Source organism: Chrysochloris asiatica, unplaced genomic scaffold (genome assembly GCF_000296735.1).
Source record: "Chrysochloris asiatica unplaced genomic scaffold, ChrAsi1.0 scaffold00026, whole genome shotgun sequence".
NCBI classification, from domain to species: Eukaryota; Metazoa; Chordata; class Mammalia; order Afrosoricida; family Chrysochloridae; genus Chrysochloris; species Chrysochloris asiatica.
In genome coordinates this window covers 2,921,591-2,943,312 of record NW_006408544.1, presented here as the reverse complement: position 1 = coordinate 2,943,312, position 21,722 = coordinate 2,921,591, and the positions used below count along the sequence as shown (strand labels likewise).

The window sequence follows — 21,722 nt, the reverse complement described above, 5'->3', positions numbered from 1 at the left end:
CCAGCTTCTCCTCAGAAACCCTATACAGGGCTGCTATGATTCGACAGCACTTAACAACAACATGTCCTAAGTTGGAGTCTTGTAGTACACTGATTAAGTACTCAGCTATAAACCTGAAGATTGGCAGTTTCAATCTAACTGTTCCATGGGAAAAAGATACGGCAGTCTGCTTTGTCTGGAAACCCTCTGGGGCCGTTCTGTAGGGTTGCTCTGAGTTGAAATTGACCCGGTGGCAGTGGGTTTAGTTTCTGTGTGTCCTGTAATGCTTCATGGTGACAGCCATAAGCACAATAGTGGGAAACTGGCTTTCAGCAGACAGTTATCATTTTCTCCAAGGTTGTCTATTTTAGACTCATCCGTCGCCACTGATCAGCTAAATGTAGGGATGGTTTCTCCTAATTTAAGTGTGGCAAGATGAAATGTGGTTCCCTGAGGTAAAGGTGGCCTTTTATATTTCCTGGTCAGCCTGATCATGGCGTGGTGTGTTGAAAGGAGAACAGTTCTTGGTCTTCCGTTGACAGTGAGCAATGCTATAACTGGTAGACAAGTTACTTCTCTCTGGCCCCAGTTAACGCTTCTATAAATGAGGGTTAATCTGTAGAAGTGTGTATACCTCAGATATGATACAATTTAAATTCAGCTAGAACTTGTTTCTCATTTAACTTTGGGAGAAAATTGTCAACATATAAGATAAACACTGGACTGTTAACCACAAGGTTGGTGGTTCAAACCCACCATCCATTCCTCAGAAACCATATATAGGGTTGCTTTGAGTTAGAACTGACTCTATGGCCTTTAATAACAACAACAAGAAGCCAAGATATGTTTAAATGGCTTCCTACTCAAGTGAGTTTTAGATAGCTCTTGTTTTAGTGGTACCCAGACACATCTCTATACATTCATATTGACAACTGACTTCGCATCCCTTAACAGATAGATGTGTGTGTTTGTGGGAAGAGGCTAGGTACCTGTTGGTGTTTTCAGTGTGTGTGTGTGGTCTGTAGAATAAGGGAACTATGAGGCTACCTGCTCGTTTAATCTGGTTTAAGCCTGTATACATTAGGGACGAGGACAAGTTAGTCATTCCTGGACTGTTATGGAGGCAGTTTTGTATAATGGAACAAGTATCAGCCTGATGGTAGGAAGTTTGCTTTCAAGTTCTGGCTCTACCACCGACACTTTTAGTATCTGGGACAAAGTGTTAACATTGGGGCTTTTTTTCACGTCATGTGTAAGAGCCCTGGTGGCACTGTGGACTGGGCGTTGGGTTGTTAACCTCAAGGTCAGTGGTTGAAACCCATCAGCTGCTCTGTGGGAGAAAGATGAGGCTATCTGCTCCCATAAAGATATACAGTCTCGGAAACCCTATATACAGTCGCTAAGAGTTGGAATCAACAAGATGGCAGTGGGTTGGGTATCCTTACGTGTAAAACACGGGTTAGAACAGATGGTTGACAAGGTTCCTTTGAGCTCTACTATTTCTAGAGCTGGGGGTATCTGCTGTTCCCTGCTCTGTCTGGTTGCTCTAAGTAACTCATCTCAGATTGAACTAAGATAACTTGACAACATTTTATGTTTTAGATTCGACAGAAGCTGCAGACTAAACAGGCTGCCATGGAGAAGTCTGAAAAGGCTAAGCAACTACGAGCACTTAGGAAATATGGAAAGAAGGTAAGAAGGAAAGGGAGGAGGTGGGGTGTGCCTATCTGATTGATTCCACACAGATTACCTTGGTTTGCTTTGGTTCCACGCAGAGCTGACTTGACAGTGGCTAACAACTACAATTTAGGAAAAACGAAGTAAAACTCCCTGTGGCCTGCTCACTATTTCTAATCTGAAGAAACCTTGGTGCAGTGGTTCTCAAATAACGTCTGAAAACAATTTTAGCTGTTACAACTGGCTGTTACAAATTGGTTAATGTGAATTGAATAATGGGGTAAAAATGCAAGCGCTCTAGAGGTGAACTACCAGAGTGTGAATCTCAGCTCTATACTTGCTTGCTATAGGGCTTGAGCAAGCTGCTTAACTCTCTATGCTGGGTTAACTCTCTTCACTGGGTTCTTATGGAGATAAATTGATTATTACTTACGGAGTCCTGGTGGCTCTGTGGGCTAAGTAAGCATTGGGCTGCTAACCTTAACAATGGCAGTTCAAGTCCACTAGCCACTCGGTGGGAGAAGGCTGAAGCTGTCTTCTGCCTTAAAGATGTAGTCTTGGAACCCCTAAGGAGTAGGTCTATCTGTGAGTCAGAATCCACGTGATGTTAGTGGGCTTGGTTGATTTATTTGAGTGTTAATTGGCCGGGATGTGAATCACAGTGTTACTGAGAGACTATAGCTGCTGAAACAATGGTCTGAAGTGTGTGATGGTCCCGTGTCCATCTCACAGGTACAAACAGAGGTTCTTCAGAAGAGGCAGCGGGAGAAAACACATATGATGAATGCCATTAAGAAATACCAGAAAGGTCGGTATGTCTCTCTCCTGAGGGTGCAGGGAACACAGAAACCTGAGAGTTAATTCTAACGAATTAGGCTGTAGACCAAAGGTTTGGGGATGATACGGGGAGCAAGGCGTGCCTCTTGAAAACAATTTAGCAACTAACAAACCATATTTTGAGTTTTAAATGTTTCTTCTGAAAATGCCATGGTGCTGATCCAAGCACTTCTTCGTTTACAGGCTTCTCTGATAAACTGGATTTCCTTGAGGGAGATCAGAAACCCAATGCACGAGGCACAAAGGAAAAAGCTAAAGGCCAGCAGATGAAGAAGGGGTGAGAAGGATTTTGGTTTTGTTTTAGCTTTGCTCTGTGGTCTGTACTCAAAATGGGCTGATCTTCATGAGTGCCCAGGGCACCTCCACAAAGAACAGGCTCGGTGTTGAGGCCAGAACTCACAGTGCTGCAGGATTATTGGCCCTTTTAGCCATCCATATCCATCTTTGAAGATTAAAATAAGGTAGCTTGGTGTCTGGTATATTTTAAGTGAATGTTTAGCAGTGATTGATTCCCCATCACATAGTGTCATAGTTGGATTAGGGTTCCAGTTCAGGCTCTGCTGTGTATTAAGAAGATATTTTGTTGGATTAGAGATAACCGTGGTGTGGTGCTGTGGGTTAATGCTCTGGACTGCAAGGTTGGTTTGAACCGCAAGGTTGGTGGTTCAAACCCACGAGCCGCTCTTCAGAAACCCTATTCCGGGTCACTATGAGTTGGAATGGACTGGACGGTACTTAACAACAACATCAAACACTAGTCTGGCCCTAGCCCTTATGCTTTAGTCCTAACCCTAACCTTGGGGAAAAAAAAGAGAGAGCTCCTTAGAGCAAGTGATTTACTTTCTAAATGTTCATTTTTTGTTGTTGATTAAAATGAGAAAAACAGTATGTGCCTCATAGTATTCTAGAGATTAAAAGTGATAATGTTGGCAGAATTGAAGCCAACTCCTGGGTGGCTGGGTGTAGATGGTGGTACTGCCAACCTCAAGTTTGAGCACGTACACAGGAGATATAATCAGTTTAGGAGTCTTGTCAGTTTTGATGTACTGAATTTGAGATTCCTGTGGATGACCAGTTTTAAAATGTATTACATTTGAATTTTAACTGTATGTATATATACTTAGGGAGTCCTGGTGTGGCACTGTGAGCTACTGCGTCAGACTGCGAAGTTGTTTGAACTGCAAGATCGGTGGTTCAAGCTCACCAGCTACTCCTTGGAAAACCTATACAGGGTCGCTGTGGGTCGGAATCAACTCAACAGCACTTAACAACAACAACAACATATATTCTTAGAGAAATAGAACCAACTAAGGGTGATTTGGAGTCCTGGTGTGGCACTGTGTGGGTTAATATGCTGGACTGCAAAGTCGTTTGAACTGCAAGGTCAGCGGTTTAAGCTCACCAGTTGCTCCTTGGAAACCCTATACAAGGTCACTACGGGTCGGAATCGACTTGACGGCACATAACAACAAGAACAACAAGGGTGGTTTAAGAAGATTTTATTAAAAATAGAAAGCTTCCCAAAGGCAAACACTGAGCCACATAAGTTTGTAGATCCTTCTTTACTTGATTCGTTTTCTGGCTCTAGCGGTTAAATCCACGAGTAAGTGAGCCTGCTTGGGAATTTGTAGAAGAATGTAGGGCCCCTTTGTGCTTAGGGGGTTTTGCTTGCAGAAAGGAATCCTTGTTAGAATTTGTAGTGCTCTGAGTAACCTTTGTTGTTGTTGATTCCAACTCACAGTGACCCTGTATACGGTTTCTGAGGAGTGACTGGTGAGTTTGAATCGCCGACCTTGTGATTCAAACAGACCTTATGGTCTAGTGCTTATCCTACAGCACCACACCAGTAACCTTTAGGACCACTTTTTTCCAGACCCAGTGCCAAACGACGCTATAAAAACCAGAAATTTGGTTTTGGTGGAAAGAAGAAAGGCTCCAAGTGGAACACCCGTGAGAGCTATGATGATGTATCTAGCTTCCGGGCCAAGACAGCTCATGGCAAGGGTCCCAAGAAGCCTGGAAAGAAAGGATCAAATGTAAGTGAGCCAGGGAGCCCCCAGGGAGGGGCAAGGACCAGTCTTCTCTCCCACCCCGTATGGATCTCCTGCTCCCTTTTATACCAAGTACACTCTGACTTGGGGCCAGAAACTAAGCTGCTATATGACTAGCTGTGTTTCTCTTTCTGCAGAAGAGACCTGGGAAACGGACAAGAGATAAAATGAAGAACAGAACACGTTAAGCAGCGTCTTTATTTACAAAACACAAGAAAAAAGGGGAAAGACAACTGTGGAATTTTACAATACCTTTGGATCTCTGTTGGTTTCTTTTTGTATAAAAAATAAATCTTTAAATAAACTAAAGAAAAAATTAACTATGTATTCTTTGTTAAAAATATTAGGAGTAAAAAGATTTAGAAGTTGCCTTTACATACTAAATATTATCGCTATTTATTGATGAGAATTTAGACTTGGCCTTCCTTTTATGATAAATCAGATACCAGTGTTTGTATCATTATGATGATTTAACTACTGATTATTATAGAGTTAGGTCCCAGGGTGACTCCTAGCAGTTTGCACTCAGCTATTAACCTTTTTCAAGTGTTGAAGAGCAAAGATGTCAGCTTGAAGACTAAGGTGCGCCTGACCCAAGCCATGGTATTTTCAGTAACCTCATATGCATGTGAAAGCTGGACAGTGAATAGGGAAGACTAAAGAATTGATGCTTTTGAGTTATGGTGTTGGGTGTTGGAGGAGAATATTGAAAGTGCCATGGGTTGCCAAAAGAACCAATAGATCTGTGTTGGAAAAAGTGCAGCCAGAGTGCTCCTTGGAGGTCAGGATGGCCAAACTTCATTTCTCATGCTTCGGACATATTGTCAGGAGGGACCAGTCACTGGAGAAGGATATGTTTGGTAAGGTGGAGGGTCAGAGAAAAAGAGGAAGATCCCAGCAAGATGGATTGGCAAAGTTGCAGCATTAATGAGCTCAAGCGTGGCAATGCTTGTGAGATTGGCCCAGGATCGGGCAGTGTTTGTTCTGTTGTGCATAAGGTTGCTATGGGTCGGTGACTCGATGCCACCTAACAACAGTTAACCTTTCAGTGACACCATGAAAGAAAGGCCTGGTAATCTGCTTCTATAAAGACCGCAGCCAGAAAACCCTCTGGGACGCTATAACCCGTGGGGTCACAATTGACTGGAGACAGAATCATCTTGATGGTAATAGATTTGGTGTTTTTGGTTTATTGTATAGTTCTACTGTGACAAAATTTTGTTTGGATTTTCCTTGTGCTAATAACAGTTAATTGTGTATTTACTTAATTTTTCTTTTTAAATCCTTAATTGTTTTCCAGGTGCGTTATTACTTTATCTACCTGAGAATATCTTCCTGCTACAACTTAAGTCTGCCATACACCTGCCAACCCTGTTTTATTTCTAGACTTCAGTTGAATCTATTTGTTTTCTGGATCACATATTTTTCTATCTTAGCTTATACTTTGTTTTGCTGAACAAGATTTTCTATTTTCCTAAGAGAGAACAGAAGAGATAAATTTTTTACCTCCTCACATTTCTAAAGTTGCCTTTATTCTGTTCTGATTCATGAGAAATGGAGTTGTTCTACTTAAAGAGACCTACAGGGCCCAACAGTGGCTTTCAGAGCTAATGATCTCATGATGAAAAAGAACCACGGACCTAGTCTATTTTGTAATTTATGCTAGATCATGTAAGTCGACTCACCTGTGTACATCAGCAAATCTAGTCTTTAAGCTCTCCTTCCCAAAATGCAACTATTCTGATGATGAATTCAAGGTTACTTATAATATGTTAATTTTCTATGTTAAAGACTGAAGATGAAACAGAATCTTGCAGAATCTTTTGGCATAAAATGTCTAAATGGAAGTCATTGAACCTTGAATGATACATGGGAATTAACTTCCTTGGCCAATTCAGAAAGGGTTTCGGGCATTCTCTTCAATGATACCACATTGCTTGTTTTTGAACCCTGCATTCGATATGTATGTATGCTCAAGTAATTTTGCTGTGGATGATGGTAGTTTTGATCCTGCCAGAGAAAAAGGGCTATTTAACCTCCAGGAGAAATCAAAACATGGACAGAGTGGATACATATGTAAAAGGAAAACACCTTCTCTGTGGAAGCAATGCAATACATCTCATTTGTATTTTAGCTAACAGGACCAAGAATATGAGGGAGTTTCAGGAATTTTTTGCAAAAATTTCCATTATATTTTAACTCTGTTTTTCTGCTAACTTTTTGAACCTCCCTTACATATGTGCCGTTTATAAACATCTTACCTTAGATCACAGTATAGGTTCTCATTGCTCCCTACTGATCTTCGCAACTTTCCTGGTGTGGCGCTGTGGGTTAATGCGCTGGACTGCAAAGCTGCTTTGAATGGAATGGTCGGCGGTTCAAGCTCACCAGCTACTCCTCGAAACTCTATGCAGGGTCACTATGGGTCAGAACTGACTCGACGGCACTTAACAAAAACATACTATATGAAATGATCCTTGTGTGGCACTGTGGATTAATGTGCTGGATTGCAAAGTTGGTTTGAACTGCAAGGTTGGTGATTCACGTTCACTTGAAACCCTTATACAGTTCAGTTCCTTGAAACCCTTATACAGGTTTGCTATGAGTTGAAACTGACTCGATGGCACTCAACAACAACAACATGCTATATAAAATGGAATTGTGTTGTTAAGTGCTGTTGAGTCGGTTCTGACTCATAGTGACTCTGTGTAGGCCTTCCAAGGAGCTGCTGGTGGGTTTGAACCACCTACTGAAATTTGCACTAAGGGTTCCCATCTGTAACCAAATCCTGTTAAATATCGACAGGTTCATTACCTGTATGAAAATTAGAAACAACAAATATCAGGATTGGAAGACAAAATATACCTAACATTTAAATAATGGGAGTACTGGTGTGGCGCTGTGGGGTAATGTTCTGAATTGCAAAGTCAGTTTGAACTGCAAGGTCAGCAGTTCAAGCTCACCAGCTGCTTCTTGGAAACCCTGTATAGGGCCACTATGGGTCAGAACCCGACTTATTGGCACTTTACAACAACAGCAACAATGTTTAAATAACGAGCAATGTTTTTCCTCTGATTAGATGTGTTTACCTGAAGTAGAATAAGAGATATTTAAGTTCCTTCTTTATCCAACCAAGCCAAAGCCAAAATGAGTACATTTCTAAATTTAGAAATTCCTTATTTTTCTTTATGCTCTAGTTTTTAAGAATGCCCAAATACTCGTAGTTCAAATTTATAATAGCCAATAAGTAGGAAAACATTTGAAGAGACTAACGGAAAATTAAAATGTTTCTAATGCATTGAAGCAGAGGGTTAGAGATATTATCATCACAGTTGTACTGATTTTAAAGTTTTTTACATGAGATCAGAGTTACTTGGTTTAAACTCACCAAGAATTAATATGAATATTTTTTTTCCTTTGCTGTTAGCTGCTGTTGAGTCAGCCCCTAACCCCATGCACAACAGGTTTGGATTATTGTGATCTAGAGGAATTTATTTGGCTGATTTTGTTTTACAAGTAGATCAGGACTTCATAGTTTGTCTTATGGAAGAAGCCTGTCTTATTTTGACTATTTATCAAAAGGGCATTATCTTTGTCCTCCAAACTTGGTGATTTATTGGTAAGATTCAAGCATTTGGGTTGCTACGATAATTTGACATGTTTGCTGAGTTCTGGGCCATATCCTGAAAGGTTAGGCTTATCCCAGTTTATATGGTACAAGCCCATATTAAAAATCCAGAGTAGACTGGTAGGCAGCAATGAAATCCTATTCTGGATGATGCATTGCTGTAGGACTTTTGTTGCTCAGAATTTAATTTAGAGTCAGGACATCTCTGCTAATCCAGGCCATATTCCTCTCTTTGATTTCAGGCATTCTTCCTTTTCTTCCAGAAAAGCGCTGGAAAATCTTCAGAGAGCTGCTTTGAGTCCTGGGGCCCTTTTCTCTCCTTGGGTTCTTCTGTTACTATTCATTCTTGCCTTTCCTTAACCTATTCATCCTCACGTTTTTGCACCTTCTTTCTCCAGTATTTGTCAGTCCTCTCAGCCCTTGGCTGAACTTCCTTGTTTCAGTGGCATCTTCATCCCTGTAGTTTAGAAGCAATGGCAAAGGCATGGGCTGCTTTCTCCCATAACCCCAAGTCCCCTGCAGCTTGTACGGCTTAGCTGACTCCAAGGCCCTGTGCAGTGTAGTGAATTATATAATGTCTTCTCTAGTTATTGTCTTTGTAAATTCCCACCAATCAATTTTTCCGTAAGGGATCTGGGTAGGAAAATGATGGGGGAAGATGTTGATGGGTTCTATGATTCAGCTGGGAGTGATTGTTAACATGGCTAATTGTGATAAATTTTTCCATCCTGCTGGATATAACATAGGCCATCTCAGAAGCAGGAATAAGCAGGAGTGATTGCATCCTTTGGACCCTGAGCCAGAAAGCTGTGACACTGGAGGCGTGGCAGAGCAGAAGCAGAACCAAGAGTCTGAGCACAAGGCAGAGCAGTGCGCTTCCCAGCCCACAGAGCAAGTAAAGCCTAGTGACTTGGCAGGAGGCGTGCTTGCAGAGTAGGGTGCCTCCAGGTATTTAACTAGGGCAGCCAGAACTGAGAGCCTTCAGGCTGAGGAGTGGTTTGTCCTGTGGACATTTATCAGCAGTCCTAAAATAGCTTTGTAGCATTGGCAGGGCAGAGAGAGGCCTGCCTGTGAGTCTGGAGGAGAGTCTGTCCTGACTGCAACAACTGTGCTCTGAGAGTTTCTGACCCTGAATTGTTACCTGTTAACGTCCCTAGTAAACCCCATAGCTGTGAGTATGGTGTCCTGTGTGGCCACTGCAGAAGATTCTTGAACCCAGTTGAGTGCTGTAGGAGGCATGGTTAATGTCATCGGTTTTATATCTGGCACACTGTTTGGATGGTGGTATTGGCTTCTGCCTTTTTGCAAAGACTATGAGCCTCTTGACATACTGAAGGCCAACCAAAGATCTAGCTTTGACGGTAGCTGGGACCACACAATTTGAGGTTTCAGTGGTAGTAAACTTTTGCTTTGCCTGTTCCATTAACTCTTCTCTTAAATGCAGATTCATTTCTGGTCTTTTGCACCCTGAGGTGCTTCACTGCCCTCAGAAAAGGGTGGATGGCATGAGTGGTTCAGTACTACTGGGTCTTAATAGACCTAAGAAGAAAACGCCAAGTTGGGGCAAAGGGGACAAGAAGTTTGAGAAGCAATAGACAGAAGAACCATCTGGTGAGGAAAGGAATCTAGGAATTGAGTATGGAGGTGTCATTAGATCCTTTTCTGAGGGAAGTGCAGCACCTCAGGGTGCAGGAGACCAGATTCCTGCTCACATAGCTTCACCAAGTCCTGGAGTTTGCTCACCCTGTGGAGGTCCACAGTCCAGGTGAATTACCACCAGTGCAGAGGTGGGGATAGGCTGCAGAGACTGAACAGAAATTGAGGCCATGGCTCTGAATGAGGGTTCAGGTGCTAGCTCAGCTGGATGAGGTTCAAGAGGGATGGTTGGTGTAGATGGTGAGACTGTCTGCCCTGGCTCTTTTTAAAAACCTTGTGGCTCTGTACAATAAGCATTGGACTGTAAACCACAAGGCCCACGGTTCGAGCCCACTAGCTGCTCTGTGGGAGATAGCTGAGGCTCTCTGCTCCTGCAAACCTGTATAGCCTCAGAAACCCTATACAGGGTCTCTCTGAGTATGAAGTGATTCAGCGGCACTTACCACCACCACCACCAAGAGATGGTATTAGGAGTCCTTGAGTGGCATAGATGCTAAGCTCTTGACTACTAGCCAAAAAGGGTGACATTTCAGAGGTGCTTTGGAAGATTCATGTTAATCTCTTCCAAAAGGTGACAGCCTTGAAAACCTATGGTGCAGTTCTGCTCTGCACACATGGGGCCACCATGAGTCAGAATTGACTTGGTGACAACGGACTACAACAAACATGGTAGGATATGGAGGTCTTTTAGAGATGTTGAGTTTCTCTAAAGAGGAACCTCTCGGCCTCAAACTTGGGGTAAAAATGTGAGATATTTGTGGGCGGGCCTGTGAGCTAAGGGCCAACTTTCCTTTTGCAGCTAGTCATTGACTGTTTTCAGCCATGCTCCTCACTCTTACCCTTTGTTTTTTTTTAGTGTCCCTGAGCTCTGTGCCTATTTCTGTAACAATAAACTCTCAAGTTTCCTGCCTGGGAGAGATGTTATATTCCTAGCTGTGTGTGAAGTGGAACTACCTGCAGACTTCCAACAAGTGCCCCTGGTCAGTTCTCAGCTTCACCCAACTTGGTCTCAGTCTTAAACCTCTCTTTAGGATTCCTGGGCTCTATGCTGGGAGGTGTCCCACATGCATTCTGTGGATTCCTCCACCCGCCTACCCAGCTTTCTGTTGTCTAAATATGAGAAGGCTTCAAGGAATTCAGAGAAAATATGTATGATGAAGAACTATGCATGGATTTCAGTTTTTTTTTTTTTTTTGCATCAAAATACACTCATACTAATTAGTAATAACTTACCTAGTTTGAGGTACTTAGGAGGATAATAGAGTCCCTATTAGCAACATGATTCTGCTAAAGTTGAAGCAAGGACAAATAACAAATTTATAGTTGGAAGAATGGTGAAATTATTGATGCTTTATGAAAAGTTTAATGGGACAGTGCCCCAAAGAAATCAGCAGCTTACAAATGCATAACTTGCTTGAAGAAGGCATGATATTGAAGATGAAGCCTGCAGTGGCAGACCATCCACATCAATTTGTTAGGAAATATTGTTTATGCCCAAATTAAAAAGGACACATGAGTAAGAGCAGAAACACTAGCCAGCACTAGATAGCTTCTATAATTATCACTGAAAAGTTGAACAGACTTTCTGCTTAGTGGGAACACAAACTGTTACACCCAGAAAGGCTGCAGACAAGAGTAGAACTTTCAGTGAACGTTTAAAACAAGTGGGATCAAGATTCTGAAGCATCTCTTTGAATAAATGCAATAAGAGATGACACCTGGCTTTATGAGTCTAATCCTGAAGACACAGCATAATTAAAGCAATGGTTACCATGAGGTGGAAGTGGTCCCGTCAAAGAAAAGTAGACTGGTCAAAAGCGAAGGTTATGACAATGGTTTTATGGTATACTCAAGTAATTGACTTTTTGACATTCTGGAGAACCAAAGAACAATAATATTTGTTTAGCTTGAGACTGTTTTGAGAAAGTTAGCCAAATTGTTAGCTAATAATGCCCTGGAAGCTCACCAGAAAGTCCTATACCACAATACTCCTGCTCATTCCTCTCATCAAACAAGGGAAATTTTGTGAGAGTTTCGATGGGAAATCATTAGACATTCACTAATAATACTCAGATTTGGCTCCTTCTGAGTTCCTTTGCTTCCAAATCTTACAAAATCTTTCTTCAGCTGTTGTTAGGTACCGTCCAGTTGGCTCTGACTTATAACGAACCTATGTAAAACAACAAAACACTACCTGGTCCTGTGCCAATCTCACAATCGTTGCTATGCTTGAGGCCATTGCTGCTGCCACTGTGCTAGTCCATCTCGTGGGGGCTGGGGGGAGGTCTTCATTTTTTTCTTTGACCTTCCACTTTACCGAACATGATGCCATCCTTCAAGGACTGTCCTTCCTGATAATATGTCTGAAGTATGAGAGACATAGTCTGGCCATACTGACTTCTAAGGAGCATTCTGGCTGTACTTCTTCCAACACAGATTTATTCTCAGCAATCCATGGTACTTTTAGTATTCTTTCCAACACCATAACTTAATTGTATCAATTCTGTGATTTTCCTTATTCATTGCCCAACTTTAACATGCATATGAGGCTATTGAAAGCACCATGGCTTGGGTCAGATCCTCCTTAGTCATCATATTGACATCTTTGCTCTTCAACACTTTAAAGAGGTCTTAAGCATCACATTTGCCTACTGCAATATGTTCTTTGATTTCTTTACTGTTTCTTCCATGAGTGTTGATTGTAGACCCAAGCAAAATGTAATCTTTGATAACTTCAGTCTTTTCTCTGTTAATCATTATGTGATTATGGATCTAGGTGTGAGAATTTTTGTTTCCTCTTCATGGAGGTACAATCCATACTGAAAGTTGTGGTCTTTGAACTTCATCAGTAAGTATTTTCAGTCCTCTTCACTTTGAGCAAGCAAGGTTATATCATCTGCATATCACAGGTTGATAATGAGTCTTCCTCCAACCCTGATGCCACCTTCTTCATGTAATTCAGCTTCTTGGATTATTTGCTCAGTGTACAGATTGAGAAGTATGGCAGAAGAATACAACCTTGGGGTACAACCTTCCTCATTTAAAACCACTCAGTATCCCCTTGTTCTATGTACAGGTTAAGTGTTCTGGAATACTTATTTTTCACAATGCTGTCCATAGCTTGTCATGATCCACACAGTTGAAAACTTTTGCATAGTCAATAAAGCACAAATAAACATCTTTCTGGTATTTTCTGCTTTCAGTCAAGAACTGGCTGATGTTAGCAATGATTTCTGTAGTTGCACATCCTCTTCTGAATTCGCCGTGAATTTCTGGCAGTTGTCTGTGGATCCACTGTGGCAGCCATTTTTGAATTATCTTCAGCAAAATTTTGCTTGCATGTGATATTAATGGTATTGTTCGATGATTTCTAGGTCACCTCTCTTTGGAATGAACACAAAAACTTCTTCAGTTAATAATGTAAAAAAGCCTGCATTGACATGGTTAAATTCCCAGGATTGTCAGTACTAAAATGACTGGTGGTGTCCTGGGTTGGCACTGTAGGATAAAGCACTGGACTGCAAGTTGGTCTGAACAGCAAGGTTGGCAGTTCAAACTCACCTGCCACTCCTCAGAAACCCTATAGAGGGTCACTATGAGTCAGAACTGACTCAATGGCACTTAAAAGCAACAACAAACGGCTGGTATCATTGTTACGAATGTCTTAAAGTTGATGGAGATGATGTTGAGAAAGTTTTTATTCCTTTAATTTCATTTTTCCACAAACTTTTTGCAGTCCCCTCATATGCCTTCAGCTTTTTTGTTTGCTGATGTTTCTTTTCCATTTGTGGTTAAAACCCTCTTTATACCTCTGTTGTCTGGGGTCTAGAAAGATATGTACAAAGGGGCTTCAGAAAGTTTGTGGAAAAATTCCGTTATCTTTTAATTCCATTTTTCCATGAAGTTTTTGAAGCCCCCTTGTATTTCCATCTATAACTGGAAGCCTCTCACTGGCTTATAAAATCAAGGATTTGAACCAGTGGACTTATATAATAATGACAGAAATGAGATTCCGGATAGGAAAAGTCAGACTTGAGTTTTAAAGTAATATTTATTGATCTGGGCAGTACCACTTCATGAAATACAGGTATTGACTCTACCACTGGAATCCTACTTGCTGTTTTCTTCTCCCAAGCTCCATAGTTTTGCCTTGTACCGAGTGATGTCATTGAAGACCTTGAAGTGGTTCAGCCTGCGGTCATCACGCTCTGGGTTGACCTAAAGGAGAAAGCAGGTTTCAGAGGGAAGGAGAAAGGCCTAGGTTTGGATTCAGATGAATATGGTTTAAATCATGGCTCCAGGCATGTTGTTTTGTCTTAACTTCTGAACTGTGAAATGGAAATATCAAAAGAGTTGTCAGGATTGAGTGAGAATAACCCATCCAAAACCCAGTGCCATCAAGTGGATTATGACTCAGTGACTATACAGGGTTTCTGAGGCGGTAAACTTTTAACAGGGAGCAGACAGCCTCTTTGTAGTGGCTCTTTCCCACTGCCTATGGACTCATCCCCCACCAGAATGTAAGTTCCAAAAAGGTGAAACCAATTACCATAGAGTAGATCCCAACTCAGGGTGACCCCACGTGTGTCTGAATAGAACTGTACTTCATAGAGCTTTTGATGACTGATATTTTACAAGTACATTGCCAGATTTTTCTCTAAAGGTGCCTTTGGGCAGAAGCAAACCTTCAACCTTCTGCAGCTGAGCACATTAACACCCCTACTCGGGGACTTTCACAAAGGTAGGTGCTCTGTTTTAGTCACTGCTATATCCTCAGCACCTACAACAGTAGCCAGAACACATTAGGTAGTCAGTACATACTGGTTGAGTGAAAGTGAATGTTGAAATAGTCACACAGAGGACTGGACTGAGTAAAAGTGGGCACTTGGACACAAATTTTATGGAAGCTACACTGTACAAAAATATTAAAAGATACTTAGAGCTATTATTTCTGGACCAATGAATAACATCATGATAAATGTTAGGACAATTGCCAGAAGTTCAGGCCGGATTCAAATGGGCATGTGGAATAAGGGATATCACTGCTGATGTAAAGCTGATCTTGACTGAAAGCAGAGAATACCATAAAGATGTTTACCTGTTCTTTGCTGATAAACAAAGGCTTTTGATTGTGTGGCTTATGATAAGCTATGGACAACATTGGGGAGAATAAATATTCCACAACACTTAATTGTGCTGATGAGAAGCCTGTATATAGACCAAGAGGCAGTTGTTTGAACAGAAAAAAGCGACACTAAATGGCTTGGCCAGGTGGCAGCACTGATGGACTCAAGTGTGGCAGTGGTAGTGAGCTTGGCCCCGGATCGGACATTGTTTTGTTCTGCTGTGCATGGGGTTGCTATGAGTCGGTTCCGACTTGATGGTACCTGACAACAACAACAACAAATGGTTTAAAATCAGGAAAGATGTGCACTTAGGGTTGTATTTTTTCATCACTATTCAATCTGTATTCTGAGCATGTACTCCAAGAAGTTGGATTATATGAAGAAGAATGTGTCATCAGGATTGGAGCAAGATTCACTAACAACCCGTGATATGCAGATGATACAACCTTGCTTGCTGTAAGTGAAGAGAACTTCAAGTATTTACTGATGAAAATGAAAGACCACAGCCTTGGGTATGGGTTGCATCTCAATGTAAAGAAAACAAAAATCCTCACAGTTGAACCATCAAATAACATCAAGATAAATGGAGAAAAGATTGAAGTTGCCAAAGGCTTCTTTATGCTTGCTCCACCATCAGCACTCATGGAAACAGCAGTCAAGAATCAAATGACGTATGCATTAGGCAAATGTGCTGCACATGACCTCTTTAAGGTGTTTAAGAGGAAAGATACCAATTTGAGTAGTTAGGTGCAGCTGATGCAAGCCATAGTATTTTCAGTAACCTCATGTGCATGTGAAAGTTGAACAGTGAATAAGGAAGACTGTAGAAGAGTATATGCATTTGAGCTATGGTACTGGAGGAGAATATTAAAAGTACTATGGATTTCCAAAAGAACAAACCAATATGTGTTGGAAGAAGTACAGCAGAATGCTCCTTAGAAGTCAGTATGACCAGACTTCATTTCTTATACTTTGGACATACCATCAGGAAGGAGACCAGTCCCTGGAGAAGGGCATCGTGCTTGGTAAAATGAAAGGCCAGTGGAAAAGAGGGAGACCCTCAACAAGATGAATTGGCACAGTGCAAGTAGCAATGGGCTCAAACACAACAATGACTGTGAGATTGGTGCAGATCCAAGCAGTGTTTCATTCGGTTGTGTATAAGGTCGCTTTGAGTCAGTACGGACTTGACAGTACATAACAAAATGTGCTAAGCCCTATCCTAGCTGTTCATATGCATTATCTTGTTCAATCCTTACAACAAAACTTTGAGAGTAGATACTTCTGTTGTTTTAAGTGCCTCCAGGCCTGACTCATAGCCACCTTGTACGGGGTTTCCAAACCTGCAAATCTTTGTGGGAGAAAAAAGCCTCATCTTTCTCTTGTGCAATGGCTGGTAGGATCAAGTTGCTGACCTCATGGTTTGCAGTCCAGTGTTTATCCCACAGAGCCACTGCACTATTATTTTAAAATAGGTTACTATAGGATAAGAACTGGACTGCTGACAACAAGGTTGGTGGTTCAAACCCACCAGCCGCTCCTTGGAAACGTTATACAGGGTCACTAGCAGTCAGAACCGACTCGATGATACTTAACAACAACAACAATAGTTGTGTACTGCCAACTTGGTTCCAACTCCTAGTGACCCTCCATTTATCTAGTGTTTCCAAGGAGTTTGAACCACTGACCTGGCAGCAGCAGTGTAGTGTTCATCCTATAGTGCCACACCAGGTTGCTATTTTACAGATTAGGGAGAAGAGCTTAGAGATGTTAAGTGACTTGCCCAAGATGTACTAATAACTGTGGATCAACCTCAGGCATTCTGCCATTGTTAAATGCCATTGAGTCAGTTCTGACTCATAGTGACACTGTCTAGAGTTTCTAAAGAGCAGTTGGTGAGTTTCAACCGCTGACCTTGCAGTTCAAACTGACCTTGTGGTCCAGTGCATTAACCTACAGTGCCACACCAGGACACCAGTCAGTCTGCCATTAACAACTTTTATTTAACCAATATACCATATTTTGAGTCACTGGGTGATAAAAATGCTTGGCTGTTATCAAAATGTTGGAGGTTCAAGTCCACCCAGAGGCAACTCAGAAGAAAGACCTGGTGAGCTAACTCCAAAAAATGAGCCAGTTTTCCAAACATGTGTCTGGAGCACAGTTCTCCTGTTGACACACATGGAATTTCCATGAATTAGAACAGACTCAATGGCAACTGGTTTTGGTTTATACCATATTTATTATGTATCAGATGCTGTTTGTAGTGTTTTAAAAATATTACTTTGTTTAATCCTTGTATCATCTTTGAGACATAATATCTCAGACAGAAACTGAGGCATGAGAGAGTTTAGTAACTGGTCACACAGCTGGTAAGGAGTAGTCAGAATTCAAACCCAGGCACTCTGGCTCCATACTTTGTTCACTTAGCTATCACTCACATGCTCTCTGTACTTCTTAGTGTTCAATAAGTGAAGGAGCCATGCTTACCAAGGGCTCTGAGTCCCATCCGATTTCCTGGGTTTCAGTCTGTGTCTCTGGGTATTTCTTCTTGGGTCCCTGGGCAGCATGGTGAATGAGATTCAAAAACCTGACTGGGAAATGAAGTTTGCATTATGAAGGAGTTAGGCTCTGAGACTAGTGTGTATTCCTGTGCCCTTTCCTTTGGCCACCTTGCTCTTTAGAGGCAGAGCACCCCAGGCTCAGAGGCCTTGAGATAGGGATGTCTGGTTCCTTCAATCTTTTTTCAACAAATATTTGTGGAGTACAAACAGTGATGGGCATAGCCCTAGGCCCTGAGTGAGACCCTTTACCTGCTTTCCTGCAGCTCACAGTCTAGGTGGGGAGACTGGGTACAATACCCAAGTAAACCTTACAGCTGCAGACAGCTGTCAAGAAAGGCATAGATGAAGGGAATGTGAAGGCAGGGCAGCTGCTTTAGATGGGGGGTTGGAAGAAACTTTTTTAGAGGCAAAGCAAAAGCTGCACATGAGACCATGCAGGCAGCAAAGTCCCTGAGGCATGAGAGAGTTTGGTGATTGTAGCTGAGGCAAAAAGTGAGGAGGAAGGTAGGGAAAAGGTTAAATCCTTCAGTATTGAAATATGTGTGACTGTCGAGACCAAATATTTTTAGAACTCCATAGCTTTAAGAACTTAAAACAATTCTGTTTCTTTGTGTTGTTGTTGTTTCTACTCTACTAAGATTGAATTTGAGAGAGGTAGTTTGGCAATGGAAAGAACCTTGGTTTTGGAGTCGGGCAACCCTGGCAATGCTACTAATAACCTGTCAAGTTGTTTAACTTCTCTGGGCCATGCTTTGCTCATCTGTAAAATGGCAGGAAAATATCTACCTTAGCAAAATGACTGGGAATGGAATAAAGGGCCTAGCATCAGGTTAAGCATATCCTTGATGTAAAGGCAGATAGTAATACCTGGCTAGCAAGAGCCCCATCCTCCCCATGTTTTCCTTAACATGTCTCTGATGTGCATCTTTTACTCTAGCCAGGCTGCTCTCCTCACATAAGGAGGAGCTCTGGTACTATAGTGGTTACGAATCAGGCTGCTAAACTCACGGTTACCAGTTCAAAACTACCAGCTGTTCCACAGGAAAAAGATGAGGCTTTCTGCTCCTGTAAAGATTTACAGTCTTGGAAACCCTGTACAGGGTTGCTATGAGTCAGAACAAATCCATGGCACATAACAACAACAAGGCTGGTTTCCTCACCTAGATGACAACTTTACTTCCATTATTATGCTCTTCCTAGTAGTTTTCTTCATTCTTGGTTATGCAAATGGCTAAGCATTGTTACTGACTGAAAGGTTGACAGTTCTAACCCACCAAGAGACACTTTATTAGATACTTTATCCCACCTGAATTTAGAGATTATCTTGATAGCAGATTTGATGAATTACTGTAGACCTGAAGAGTTGTGTGATGACATCAAGACCATCATACAGGAAGATAGCAAAAGGTTACTGAGAAGACAAGAGAGAAGGAGACCAAAATGGATGTCAGAAGAGACTCTGAAACTTGCTCTCCAACATAGAGATGCTAAAGCAAATGGAAGAAATGAGGAGGTAACAAGATCTGAATAGAAAATTTCAAAGGTCAGCTTGAGAAGACATAAGTCAATTATTATAAAAAATGTGCAAAGGCCTGGAGTTAGAAAACTAAGAGGGAAGAACATGCTCAGCATTTCTCAAGCTGAGGGAACTGAAGAAAAAATTCAAATCTCGACTAGTGGTATTAAAGGATTCTATGAGCAAAATACTGAAAGATGAAGAAAATATCAGAAGAAGATGGAAGGAATACACAGAATTACTGTACCAAAAAGAAATGGTGAATGTTCAACCATTTCAAGAGGTAGCATATGATCAAGAGCCAATGATACTGAAGGAAGAAGTCCAAGGTACATTGAAGGAATTGGCAAAGAACAAGGCACCAGGAATTGATGGAATACAAATTGAGATCTTTCAACAAAGTGATGTGGTGCTCAAAGCATGCACTCATCTATGCCAAGAAATTTGGAAGACAATTGTCTGGCCAACTGGCTGAAAGAGACCTGTATTTGTGCCCATTCCAAAGAGAGGTGACCCAACAGAATGTGGAAACCATTGGACAATATCACTGATATCCCACGAGAGTAAAGTTTTGCTAACAGTAATACAGAATCGGCTGCATTGACAGAGATCTTCCAGAGGTTCAAGCTGGTTTCAGAAGAGGATGTGGAATGAGGGATATCATTGCTGACATCAGCTGCATCTTGGCTGAAAGCAGAGAATACCAGAAAGATGTTTACTTGTACTTTATTGACTGCACAAAGGCTTTCAACTGTCCAGATCATGACAAGCTATGGATAACATTGTGAAATATGAATATTCAGGGACGCTTAATTGTGCTCATGAGGAATCTGTGCACAGAATAATAATATTTATGCATTCATTTCATTTTTTATGTCTTCCAGTTTTTCTAGATTCATACCTCATAGTGTTCACATTCTAATTATGAATGGACGTTTGCAGCTGTTCTCATTTTGAGTTGTTCCTCCATCAGCAAATGAAAATCCTGAAAGCTTTGCACCATGTAATTCATTAAGATCACCTCTACTTTGAGGCAAGAACCCTGGTGGCATAGTGAGCTATGTGTTGGCCTGCTAACCACAAGGCCAACTGTTAAGAGTCCACAAGACAGGGGGAGAAAGGTGCTTTCTGCTCCCACAGAGATTTATAGCCTTGAAAACCCTATATAGGGTTACTATGAGTTCAAACCAACTCACAGGCACACAACTTGCCCCCAACCACCATCTGCTTTGAGGAGACAACTCTTTCTCAGTCATATTTTGGATGCTTTCCAACCTGAGGAGCTCATCTTCTGACTATGTTAGACAATGTTTCACTGCTATTCATAAGGTTTTCAGGGACTAATCTCTCAGAAGTGGACCACCTATTCCTTCTCCTTACTCTCTTCTTAGTCTGGAAATTGGCTGGAACTTGTCCCCCACTGGTGACCCTGCTGGAATGTGAAACAGCAATGGCATGGCTTCCAGCATCCCAGCAACATGTCAGTAAGGAAAACTGACAGACAAATGGAGGTGTTATGACATGGTAGTAATGAAAATAATACAGCTTTTCCCTGCTCTCCCAAAGTAGACCATTCCTGTGGAAGCTTTTGTAAGTTAAAATGTTATAAAGAAAGAGGCAATTACCATGAATTTATATGGGAAAATTTTTTGGTTGTTCCCAGATACTCCCATAAAAAACAACCGAATCATTTCACATAACACATAAAACGTAAAATAACACTAACATATTGTGCACACAAACATGGTTTAAAGCTATGGTAGCTTGATGCTGAGATGCTGAGTGTAGGTCTGAGGGAAGGAGTTTGGCAATGTCACTCTAGCTACTCAGGATGTATGTTAACTCTTTAATGGGTCTTTGCAAAACAAACAAACACTGAAAGTTAACATTTTTTTCTTAAAATTGGAAATCCTGTTTCAGCCAAGTATTAGATACGTATATAGGGGATCAATACACTCATAAGGTATGCTCACTATGAAAGATAGAATGCTCAATCATTCAAAATCAAAGGGGCAACATGTACCTACCAACAAAGGTGAGACGGGATGGGAAGGTGGGTGGAAGGGAAACAGGACCCACAGGGAGGAAGTGGGATGTTTTTCCATCGAGGGGACTGTAATCATTGAGAGGAAAGAAAGTATATTATTTGTTGAATGTAAAACTGATGATCCTCTCTGTAAACCTTAATTCAATTCAATAAAAGTTCAAAGAAAAAAAAGTGAAAATCCTCTTCAGATTTCTTCAGGTTAGCCAAGAAAGGTTCTAATGTGAATCTTTTGCTAGTAAAACTGAAGTGAAATTTTGAAAAGCAGCTGACACCTGCAGTAATAACTAACACCTGTTGAGCATTATGCACTAGGAGTCCTGGGGTGGCACTGTAGGATAAGCGAAAGGTTGGTTTTAACCATATGGTCAGTGGTTCAAACTCACCGGTTGATCCTTGGAAATCTTATACTGGGTCGCTGTGAGTTGGAAGTGGCTCAATGGCACTTAATAACAACAATGTACCAGATACTATTCTAAACATGTGTCTTATTTCACTTAATCCTCCTAACAACTCTAAGGGATGGCTTTGTTGTTGTTGTTAGGTGCCATCGAGTCAGTGCTGAATCATAGTGACCTTATGTACAGCAGAACGAAACACTGCCTGATCCAGGGCCAACCTCACTATTGTTGCCACACTTGAGT

General features: G+C 41.5%; 2 protein-coding genes across 3 annotated transcripts in view; one reads left to right on the top strand and one right to left on the bottom strand.

The window, feature by feature from the left end:
• The window catches only part of EBNA1BP2 (EBNA1 binding protein 2), a 6,501-nt gene extending 1,637 nt beyond the window's left edge, over positions 1–4,864 (top strand). The window contains exons 5-9 of one of the 2 annotated variants that reach the window (XM_006839651.1): positions 1,582–1,671; positions 2,389–2,464; positions 2,677–2,770; positions 4,367–4,529; positions 4,682–4,864. In XM_006839651.1, coding sequence (XP_006839714.1) covers positions 1,582–1,671; positions 2,389–2,464; positions 2,677–2,770; positions 4,367–4,529; positions 4,682–4,732 — 474 coding nt within the window. In that variant the 3' untranslated portion in view covers positions 4,733–4,864. The remainder of the gene's footprint in view (positions 1–1,581; positions 1,672–2,388; positions 2,465–2,676; positions 2,771–4,366; positions 4,530–4,681) is intronic. The other variant, XM_006839652.1, reaches the window with a different exon arrangement.
• Positions 4,865–13,938: 9,074 nt separating this feature from the next.
• Positions 13,939–21,722, bottom strand: part of FAM183A (family with sequence similarity 183, member A) — a 13,707-nt gene continuing 5,923 nt past the window's right edge. Inside the window, exons 3-4 of the mRNA XM_006839840.1 lie at positions 17,445–17,548; positions 13,939–14,046 (exon numbers count right to left, since the gene is read on the bottom strand). Of these exons, the coding sequence (XP_006839903.1) occupies positions 13,939–14,046; positions 17,445–17,548 (212 nt within the window). The remainder of the gene's footprint in view (positions 14,047–17,444; positions 17,549–21,722) is intronic.